At 41.4% G+C, this 12,104-nt stretch overlaps 1 protein-coding gene across 1 annotated transcript in view; it reads right to left on the reverse strand.

Moving 5' to 3' along the window:
- The window catches only part of RIMS1 (regulating synaptic membrane exocytosis 1), a 414,621-nt gene that overhangs the window by 330,654 nt on the left and 71,863 nt on the right, over positions 1-12,104 (reverse strand). Inside the window, exon 2 of the mRNA XM_046639771.1 lies at positions 9,114-9,194. Within this exon, the coding sequence (XP_046495727.1) occupies positions 9,114-9,194 (81 nt within the window). The remainder of the gene's footprint in view (positions 1-9,113; positions 9,195-12,104) is intronic.

Here is a 12,104-nt window from a genome sequence, read left to right on the forward strand (position 1 = left end):
GACCGGTAGGCTTCTGAGAAAATCAAGAAGATAATAAAGAATAGGATTCAAGTCAGATGCTCTGCACAGGAGTGGAAAAAACTGCATTTAGCCAAAACACCTTGTACTCACAGGAAGAAAGGACACAGACAGTACACAAGGGGCAAGGTCTCCCAGTGTCTGGGTCACCAACATAGGAACTGTTTGGAGCATCATTAACAGAGGACGGAGTTCAGTCGACAAGAGATAACTGGTGGAAGTAATTAATGAATAGTCAGTTCCACACAATATAACACTACACGCAAATCCATGGCTCTTCTCCTAGAGAACTAAACTCTTAATACCCAAGGAGTTGAAGAAGGCACCTTCTCTTCTGAGCATTCAGAGATAAACACAACACTATCTTAAAATAGTTACCGCAGAAAGAGGGGCTTGTAAGACTTTGTGAACTGGCATAGAATGATTTGTGTAAACCAGGAAATCATATAAAGAGAATGAAGACTATAAAAGCCACACAATTTTTGAAAAATTCTGTCACTTCCTAATTATAACCATGAGTCGGAAATGTCAGCATTCCTAGTATTCTCTATTTTCAAGTTACTGGCTGTACTGACTTTACTCTAAAAAATAAAAACATATTTTTTTTTAGTTGGAGCTTTTATTTTTCTAATATCACCTGCTTCATATGATCCCTACTACAAGTGGTAATAGAACTGTAGACTGAGACATTGAATACCTCTTATTGTATATGAAAAAACATTTTAACTTAGCAAAAAAACCTCAATCACATTTTGATGTAAACAGGTGGCTAAAAACAGTACAAAAGGAGCTCTTGTCTCTGAATAATACCTTCATTCATAATAAAATATACAGCTAACAGATCCTGTGCATATGAAAACATGTTGCCTTTCTTCTTGGCTGAATTTTACTGAGAAAATGAGATTTCTTTAAAAACAGAAGCAATATTTTTATCTGGTATATATTTTTAAATATTCATTTCCTCTAGTGTATCCAAACATCTACAAAATTATTAAATCTCCTATCCCAACAGAATATCAGAGTGAAAAAAATAACAAAAAAGCCAAGGTTTAAAAAGGGGAAGTCAAATCATGTTTCAAGTTTTACTCAATTTTACTTGTCATAATTTTTTACCTTTAATATTTGAAGTTCTATCCATATTTACCTAAAATTACACAATTGAGATTTCTAAATTTTTCCCTTATATATGCCATTTAAGATGTGTTTGTGTACAGAACAGAATGCGTAAGACTGTATGAGAAAAGATGTCCCTGAGCATCATGCAGTCAGTGAGGAGAGGACCAAGCAAGCAGATCAGAGACCACACGTGACATGCAGGCTCCTCCCTTCAGCACACACCAGAGGTTCCTCTTCTCTTTCACTGCGTCCAACATCATTAAATGTCAATAAACTTCACTGCATCCCACTGCTCCATCTCTACTGCCACCAGCAGAGTCCAAACCACCATTATGTTTTGCCTAAACCACCACAACTGCCTCCTAACACTCCTCTTTTCCTCTCTCGACCCATCCCACACCCCCCACGGGCTATGCTAAACTCCTCTTAGCCTCTCCCAACTCACCCCGCACCCTCCACGGGTCATGCTTCTCCCTTCTTTGAACTGCTCCGAGGGCTTCTCAGTCTTCTTACATAAAATCCAAAGACCTGTAAGGCCTCTAAGATGGAACCCTCTCTTCTCTCATCAGTCTCATCCATTGCCTCCTCCTCCTCCGCCCTCCTCCTCCTCCACCCTCCTCCTCCTCCTCCACCCTCCTCCGCCCTCCTCCTCCTCTGCCCTCCTCCTCCTCCGCCCTCCTCCTCCTCCTCCGCCCTCCTCCTCCGCCCTCCTCCTCCTCCACCCTCCTCCTCCTCCTCCTCCACCCTCCTCCTCCTCACTTCTCTCTGCCCTTCCTTTAGTTCCTTTAGTTCCCCAAACAGGCTACACTGTTTTCTCTATAAGGATCACTGCCCGTACCATCCTTTGCCTTGAATTCCCTTCCACTGGCTCTTCACAAGGCTGACTTCTCACCCCTCAAGTTTCTCCTGCAATGTCACCTCCTTGCAGAGCCTTCCTCGAGCAGAGCCTTGCTCTGTGCACAGCCTCCCCTGCGTGGTTGCCCTTCACTCACTCTGTTCAAGTCCTTGTTAAAACTGAAGAGTTTTAGCATCTATGTTTGTTTGTTGTTTAGATCTCTTCCTCTCAACTCTAAGTTCTACCAGGACAAGGACTCCGCCTTGTTCATCCTCTGCACACAGCAGAGACTAAATCAATATTTGTTGAGGGGAGACTCATTGCACACCAAGCAGTGAGCTGCTTCCCTTCTGCCATGCACATCACAGCAAGACACAGAGTCCTGGGCACCAGTACACAGGCTGCAGACCAAGCTGGTGTGCAGAGCTTGGAGGCACAGTGACATAGTGGCACCTGTCCAACTGTTTACAACTTCAAAGACACGCTTTGGTTTAATCTGTTATCTAGTAGAAGATATAATTTTGATGTTAGACATGTAATTTTAAATGAGAAACCATATTTTCAAGTATAAAGATATATATATATCTCTACATATATATATATTTCCCATATTGCTAAGGCAAAGTAAATATATTAATATATTTTTGGCTCTCAAGGTCAAAAATTAGGTTTTAAAATTAGGTTAGACATAAGCTACCACATTTACAAGATTAAATTCATTCTGGGCCCATACACGTTGGTCCTCAGAAGTCCCCGTGTTATAATTAAACCTGAACAAAGACTGTTGCTGCTGAAAAAGGCAGGCCCTTGAGATCTGAAGAAGCCTGCCTATTAAAAGAAGAAGGTGGATGCAGCCTCGCTGTCAGTTCACGGCTGACTCATCTGAAGCTGCGGAGAAGGAGCAAGAAGACCATGTGTGTCACATCTGTCAGCTCTCACCACTTTTTGACAACTGGACAGTCACATGCAAAAAAATGAAACTGGACCCCTACCTCACACCACATACAAAAAGTAACTCAAGATGGATCAAAGACCTAAATGTAAGAGCCAAAATTATAAAACTCTTAGAAGAAAAACTTAGGGGCAAATCTTTATAACTTCAGATTTGCAAATAGTTTCTTAGATATGACACAAATCCGACAAATAACCAAAGGAAAAATAGATCAATTGGACTTTATCAAAATTAAAAACTTGTGCTTCAAGGTACTATCTAGAAAATGAAAACTTACTAAATGGGAGAAAATATTTGTAAATTATTTATCTGACAAGGATATAGCACCCATTATATATAAAGAACTCTTACAACTGAACAACAAAGACAAATAACCCAACTAAAAATGGACAAAAGATTTTGATCAATATTTCTCCAATGAACTGATACAAATAGCCAATGAGCACATGAAATGATGCTCAATATCATTATTCATTAGCGAAATGTAAATCAAAATCACAATAAGGCAGCCATTCACACACTGCACCGCACGGATGGCTATAACAAAAATGCCTGACAACAACAAGTGTTGACAAGGCTGTAGAGAAATTTGAATTCTCTTGCGTGCTGGTAGGAATGCAAGATGTGCAGCTGCTTTGAAATACAACTTGACGGTTCCTAAAAAATGTAAATGCACACTTACCATATGACCCAGCAATTTCATTCCTTGAATATAAAACTCAAGAGAACTGAGAACATATGTCCACTCAAACACTTGTACACAACTTTAAAAACAGCTTCATACATAATAGCATAACAACTGGAACAATCCAATTAACTCATGGATGGCTAAACAGGTAGGTGGTACAGGCAGACTATGGAATGTCACTCTGCAATAAAAGGAACGAACTACTGATAGATGCTATAACATGATCCATCTTGAAAATATTACGCTAAATGATAAAAACCCAGATATAAATGGTCACATTGAATGATTCCATTTATATGAAGTTTCCAGAATAGGCAAATCCAGAGACAGAAAGTAGATGACTGGTGGCTGGGAGCTGGGTTTTGAGGGGAGTGGAGGAATGACTGCTCATGGATATCAGGTTTCTTTTTTGGGGTGATCAAAACATTCTGAAATTACATAGTGGTGATGATTGCACAGTGTTTTTTTGTGAAAACCACTCAATTGTACACTTTAAAAGAGTGAATTGTATTACAGTATGTGAATTATATCTTAATTTTTAAAAGCAGGCAATCACCAACAAGACCAAAAAAAGACTGAACCAAATATTATCCATGTACCTCTCTGGATTCAGTTTATTCCTGATCATGCCACCTTCAACAGTAATACAAACATTAATTGTCTAAGCTTAGTCTATATACTCTTGGCTATATACTCTTTTTCTGGATTTTCACTTTTGAATTCTAACTTTCCCAGCTCTAGTGTGATCAACCAACCAAGTTTTCCCAGGACTGAGAGGGGTTCCAGGACATGTGACTTTCACCACTAAAACGGGGAAAGTTCCAGGAAGGCTGGGACAACTTTATTCTTGCAGGATCTGGCATAATTTACCTAATTCCTCTATTCTTTGCTTAAGCACTGGTGACATCTCTATTCTGCTTTTACTTTCTTTCCTTCTAATTCTACACCTTCTCCCTCTGCTATTTCTTTTTTACTATTAAGTAATTTCTCACAGATTAGTATATCTCATCTCAGTCTCTCCTGAGTTTGAGAGATGAACAGCCAATTGTCTTCTAGACGTTTCTACTGGAGATCTCTTTGGCCACGAACATGTAAGTCTAACGAAATCTAAACTTGCTTTAGTGACTAAATTAACACTCTTCTGGATCTTATCGCTGCCACCTTCTCTCTGGACGTAAAGTGAGTTACCCACTCTTTTCTCTGCGTTATCATCAGGTCTAATGGATGGCTGGACTCTGATTACACTACCTGGGGACCTCTCTCCAATCTGCCCTCTCTCCTGACCCCACTTGTCCTGCTAACCTCCAGGACCGAGTCTGAGGAGTGGAGAAGTGCTCCTCAGACTTTTTAAATCCATGATCAGTTCAAAAAACTCCGAAACCCCATAATGTTGTGTCAAATTTCAGAATATTGAAAATAAAACCACAAACAAAGTACATGATGCTTGTTTTCTCCAAATTAGACGTGTCCAATTCTTCAGAGATCTGGATGCAGCACTTCCTGGCTGCTCTCTTTCTCTCTGTCACACACTCTCCCACACTCACCCCAGACACAAGAACTCCACCAACCACACCACATACAGACACATCCTCATGAGCTCCAGCAATGGGGACATGCTTTAAACGACTCCAGCAGAACCTGACGTTTGGGTCTCAGACAACTGTCCTCTCCTTCTGGAAGGCTGCATTCCAAAACTGTACCTACTGAACCATTCATCCTTCAAAATTCACATATCTACACAGGCTCCTTAAATCCTCCCCGGCCATATCAACTCCAAACAGAATAAATCATTTTCTCCTTTTTAACATACTTTTAGTGTTGCATTTATCAAGTAGTATTAGAATTTATTTGATTATATAACTGCCACCTCTAACTTGAGAGGGAACTCTCAAGACAGGAATTCTATCTCATTTGTCATCAATGTATCTTATACCCAAGGAATAGCAGGCATAAGACTCAATTTGTTGCACTCCACTAATATTTGTGATATATTACTTTGATTAAATGAAGACAACTTATGCAGCATGCTAAAATATGACTCAGTGACATTTTAATAATAACTGAAGATGAATCTTTGGATCGTTCACATACACAGTTACCAAAAATATAAAGTATACTGACATGTGCATCTCTCAATCTGGACCTGCAAAAGAGAAGGTACCAAGTAATACAATATAGTCACCTATTTCCTGTCTACCTACCACTCATCTCTCTCTGCTACTCAGTCAAGCACGCCGAAAAGGTCATGTACGACCACCACCTCCTTTTCCTGACTTCTCAGTTCCTCCTCACTCTACAGAAATAGAGTAGTTCCCTCCACTTAGATAAAACTTCTATGGCAAATGCCACCAGTGACCTCTACATGGCCAAATCCAGAGGACGTTTCTCATCTCTGAAGTTTCCTACTGACTTTCCGCTGCATCTGGTAAACTGGGCATTCCCCTGGAATCCCTCTACTGACTTGGCTTCTGGCCCTCCTGCCCCTCGAAACACCATTTCTCAGCTGACTGGGATGCTCTTCCTTCACTCACTCCTCCAGCATCGACTTTCCCAGTTAACTGACGGCTTCAGGTTCACATACCCAACCATTTCTGGGACCCAGACCCTTGGATAACACACAGGCAGCTCAAAATCATGACATCGAGTCTGAATTCCTCACTACCCACCTACACCTAGGCCTGGTCTGCTTCTTTAATTCCACTTCTCAGTTGGTGGTCCTTACTCACCCAGACCATTGATGTGCCAGTCCCCCTAAACACTCTCCTTACAAATCATGTTCAAGGACAACCAAGGCCTGCCCGCCTACCTTCTCCTTCAGCTCCTGACACGTCTCCATCCCACACCCTCCGCCCCTCCTGTGGGTCAAGACCTCCACCTTTCTCTGGGCTGGACAACAGTCTGTTCTCTCACCTGCTCCTGTTCTGCCCACGTGATAGTCACGTTCCATTTTCCCCACTTCTGCCAAAGTTAGTAACACATATGTTATACATACACACACATATATATAATGCAAATTTGACTAAGCCACTCTCCTAATTAAAACCCACTAGTGGGGGTCAGCTCGGTGGCGCAGCGGTTAAGTGCACATGTTGCGCTTCTCAGTGGCCCAGGGTTCGCCGGTTCGGATCCCAGGTGTGGATGTGGCACCGCTTGGCAAGTCTGCTGTGGTAGGCGTCCCACATATAAAGTAAAGGAAGATGGGCACGGATGTTAGCTCAGGGCCAGGCTTCCTCAGCAAAAAAGAGGAGAACTGGCAGTAGTTAGCTCAGGGCTAATCTTCCTCAAAAAAAAAAAAAAAAACCCACCACTAGTGCATCTTTATAACTATAGTGTTTACTAAGTTCTCTATTTTGACCCAGTTATCATAACCAGAAATCTAAGTTCATCCTACAGTATTAACCCAGGATGCATTCTTACATTTTCTATTGTCTTCTATTTCATTTGAAATTAGAAAACAAAAAACCCAAGAAACTAGTCTTTACTGATTTTCAGACCCACAAATAGACTGTGGGTCACAAATGTAAAAACACTCACCTACAGGCTGAAGCCCATCCTGAGGCCCAGCTCAACCCATCGTTGCCCTTTTCCTGACAACCTAGAGAGGCGCTTCTGTTGTCACGGAAGGCTCAGCTCACAAACGGCACCCTCTACAGGGGACCGGTAGAAATAAGGGGTGAATTGCAAACTTTAAATGTTTCAAGTCACCTGAAGGGAGGATCACTAATTAACTAGAAAAGCATAGAAGGGTTGTCAGAAAGGAGGCTCTCAAGAGGCTGCAGGGGCCTCTTCTCCTTGGTCCCCCACTCAGAGGGGCCCCAGTAAAGTTCCACCAGGCGCAGTGTTAGTACAACAGATTTCCACAACAAAAGTCTATGGAAAGTAAAAACAAAACAAGAGGAAAAAATGATCTAGAGTCTTGTTGGAAGGCTCACAATTGCTGCTTCACATCTAATAACTCAATTTGAAGTGGACCCGGGAGCAGGCGGGACCAATTAAAACGGAACTGCAATACGTGGAATGCAATGTTCCAAAATCAATGGCAATTCCTCAAAGAATTTTCCCAGAAGTTACTTGAATCCCAATATAACAGAAGTAAAAAGTTTCCCAATGCCTAGAGCATAAGATGGAAAGTGGGGATCATAAGTTTTCTATGAATTATGAAGGTAAGTTCCATCATCAGGAAAATGGCTTTACAGTAAGAACATTTACAGAAAATAATGCGGCAACATCATCAAGAGTATTTCTTCTAACTTTGCACTTTTTTCAACGTAATTATAAATCATTTCTACTATGGTTAAATCAAAAGTATTTTTATTCCTTGAAAAGTCCTAATTAAATGCAGATGATATTCAAGAATACTTATTGAGATAAAATCTATATCCCATCTATTGAGCCTCTTGAAATTTAGTTACCAAAATTTTATATCCTAAAACATAAATAATTTTAAATTATTTGTGATTGTATATAATAGACAAAATATAAGCATTTAAACGGTTTATTTAATTTCAGTCTTCGTCAGTGTTAATAAAAACTTGTCACAGCAAAAGAATTACAAAAATTTATTCTCATAGCCTTTTGACAATTTTATCACTATTTTGCTTTTACTTCAAAGAATTCTCAGATAGCTAAAGAAATCCATGGAATATCAGTCTTAGGACACATTTCTTCAAAGGCTTTTGCTGAAAACCTTGGAAGGAGGCATTTCCCCCGGTAGTAACTACTTGGCTGTGGTGGTTATGCCAAGAGCATGGCTGCTGAGACATTTCAGGCAATGTTTCATCTTCCTTACCAGAAGCATAATTCTATTCAGAAGACTGAATATATCCTGTTACTCTGCAGAATTCTAAAGTCTTTACATTTTATCTCATCAAAATTCACACTCGAAACTCAGAGCTGATTCATTTAGCTTCCTCTCCACTTCATGCTTCCTCTTGGGTTGGTCCTTTAACTCTTCACTAGCAACTACACTGGAGGTTGAAATAATGAAAATGTAACTAGATGGGCAATCACTCCTTTAGATTGTCCATTACCTTTAAGTAACGTGGCGTGAGGGTGGACAGCAGACTACCCATGCATGTCCCTTATTTACACGCTCCTCCCCCCTCCTCCCTCTGTCTCCCCCATACTCGTCCCTCCTCCCTTCTCCTCCTCCTCCCCTCTCCTCCCCTCTATCTACCTGCTCTCCCTACTTCCCTGAAATCTTAGGGTCCAGCTCACATCCAAAAGGTACAGAACTGCTGCCACCCTAGAACCCTAAAAACGTGTCCTTTTCCTCTAATTGGCTTCAGGCTTCCAATATGGCATTAGAAACATCACTTAACAAGATACTTAGTCCAGAGCTCATTTTTCATGTTACTTTTATCTAATTCAAGGGTAGCCTTATAAGGAACATACATCAGAGTAGCAGAGTATTACACCCACATGCAATGTGAATTAATAACTCCATACCCAGTGACCGTAAAAGAGATGACATTTTCAGTCAATAAAACCAATGCCATACTCACGGTGGTGGTTGGTGGGGCTGGTTTTCAGCATTTCTCGGTGTTTTGCAGGCAGCAGGCTTCGCCATGTCCCTGACAACACACCTGGGGCGCATGATAGACAGCACAACGCACTATTAATTATAAAATGGGTAGAACACATCTAGAAATTAAACACGGCACTGAAAACACAGTCTAAGGGAAACCTCCACAAGCCCCTTCAGTGTCAGCCTGGAGCCCTGGAAAAGCCCTTCGAGGCGGAAATCTTTGACTCAGGCTTCCAAGAGCTCAGTTACACCCAAATAAAATCTGTGCTAGCCTCTGGATCTGATTTTCCTTTTAGCACCAATGAAATGACTGCCAGCCGCTTTCCCCATAGAAGAAATGCTACCAAAATCTTTGGCCTCACCATATGAAGACATCTAAAAGCTTAAAAATAGAAACGGCTGTTGTGTTGATACCCTACAAGAGGGGCAGGATTTTCTGTGGCTTTGGCTATTTTACCAAAAGATATGGACTGTTGTTTCATGATTCATCACCACACAGGTCCCTGTCTTTAAGCAAAAAGAGGCCTTATTGGCCTCAAGGCAGACCCCGTGGACAAAATCTCCTTCAAGCTAAGAAAAGAGGAAGAGTTAGAAGGAAATATTCATATATAAACTATGTGTGTGTGTGTAAAATAAATAAAGAAGATACCTCCAAAATGTGAAAAAAAAAAAAATAGTCAAAGGTCTTTGTGCCTTTGGTCTTCTACCATAGAATAAAGATGGGTGGAGAGGGTGGACGGACAACGTCCCAAAGCCCAAGGGCAGAGGAGGAGTTAGACACCCTCACCCTCCTGTCGACAGGGCTTAGGGAGCATCTGAGAGAGTTGTCAGCAGAAGTCAGAAACACTCCCATCCGAGGCTGACTTGGACAGCTTAGATACACCTCCACCTAAGAAGCTTTGAACAAGCACTGCCCTGGACAGCGAAGCCTTGGTCCTAAACCCGAGACCCCACGTCTGAGACCACTATACGGAAACGCCCCTAGGACCCAGGATTCTCAAGCAGGAACCAGGTTCTTAGCAGTCCCAGAGGCTTCTTGGAGGTGTGACTACACTGCCAATATTAAGGCCAGTCGTGCTATTCAGACGTGGGTGGCTGGCGAGGCAGTGGCAGATAAACTGCTTCCCAGAGCTAATAGCTGCATGGCAAAATTCTCCACTTCTGAAAGAAATGGTACAGGAAGACATGGACACAACGCACAGAAACGTGCACACACACACTGCTCATTCCAAACAAAGGCAGGAACGACTTAGAGACCGATGTGTAACGTGACAAGGAAAGAACGCTGGGCCATTTCAAGGCCTCAGCCTTCCTCCTGGGAGAAAAGGGAGCAAGTGGGACTTGTGGAGACCAATGCTCAGCTCTTGATGGACTGGTCAAGAGATGGAGTCAAAAGCATCCACAGGAACACGAACCTGTGCTCGTTCCAGGCTCACAGGAGGAGAAGGCACCAGGGTTAAGAACATTCAAGAAGACAGGTGTCAGGGAGGAGCAATATCCCAGGATGGATCTCTGAGTTCGGCAATTGTAACCTAACTCACACACAGTACAGTGCCTGGGAAGTTAAATTTCACAGAACTGGAAAATCTTTAGCAATTCTCACTCAACTAAAAATAGCACCCACAGCATGCTTAGTCTACATGCACTGGTTTGTGAAAATATTGGAAATATCACCAACTTTGGAAAAATTTCTGAAGAATTATATCTATGAGAAGCCACAGGTAAACTTCTGTCTTAGTCCATTTCTTTCTCTCCCTAAAGTTTCATGTATTTATGCAAAGCTTTGAAATAAAAGAAATCTATCACTTAAGACTTTCCATTAAATATGCTTTTGAGTGACTCTTTTCTAATAAATGTGGACTATCAGCCAGCACTAAGGGTAGGCTTCTCAGGACACTTCTGTTTTGAGTGGAAGAGCAGGTCTACCTAAGGAAACTCTCTGATCTGAAGCGCCCAGTGGTCTCAGCTTAAAATTACGACAGCTGACATACCACTTCAGTCTGTACGGGCCAGAGAACCTGTCAAATAAAAGCTCTACTCGCATTTCTGAACCTTAAAATTTTATTAGATAATAAAAATAAGCACATCCATATTTAAAAACAGTATATTTAGAACTAACTTAAATATGTTTAATTTATTTAAAATATACTTACTTCTATTAATATACTTTAATCAATTTATTGAAAAACAACATATTTTTCATATTAACATATCCTGACCACAGGCCTAGATGATACAGCTAGCTATTTAATCTGTGTTTTCAGGGGAAAAGCTATTTGTTTCAGATTGCTACTTATTCAACCAGTTTGAGGGGACTCTCTAAACTACGGTAACACATACTCCTACATTTTTTAATTTGACTTCTTTTTAGGTGAAATTTCTGCCAGGTATAAGAAAGCAAACATAAAAAGCTTGTGCTCAGATACATAAAAAAATTTTAATATACTCATAAGATTTTTGTTAGCCTGCACGCATTAACATTTCTTTAAAACTGTAATTGAATTGTTGTGTCTCACACATCAGTTTGGAGAGAGAAACCATAATGATTTTGACAGTTCTAACCTGTCGAAATCGTTCAGCCTGGCACTTTCCATTATCTGCCATGCACCAAACTTATAAAAACATAGATCCCTCACACTTTAAGAAACACAACAATGATATCTTAGCGTGCTGTGGCTGCTAAGGGTCTTTCTCTTCCTAGGATTTATTCCTTCAGTCAGACACAAGGAGCCACAACGCTGCCCCATGCTGACTGCCCGGAATCACTGTGGATCAAGAAACCAGGAGTCCCGGGCGTGTGACTTATTCTTTGCCACGTCCTTAATGACCCAGGGATTCAGGTATGGACTCTGAGCAGCCTTCAAACTGCCCTGCAGGTTTCCTCATCACTCCGCATCACTTAAGATGAATGCAAACGAGATACTCCGCCCCCGGACGCCCCTCCCGACTCCGCCCTCGGACCCTCTCC

This window comes from Equus quagga, chromosome 15, assembly GCF_021613505.1.
Source record: "Equus quagga isolate Etosha38 chromosome 15, UCLA_HA_Equagga_1.0, whole genome shotgun sequence".
Taxonomy (NCBI): domain Eukaryota; kingdom Metazoa; phylum Chordata; class Mammalia; order Perissodactyla; family Equidae; genus Equus; species Equus quagga.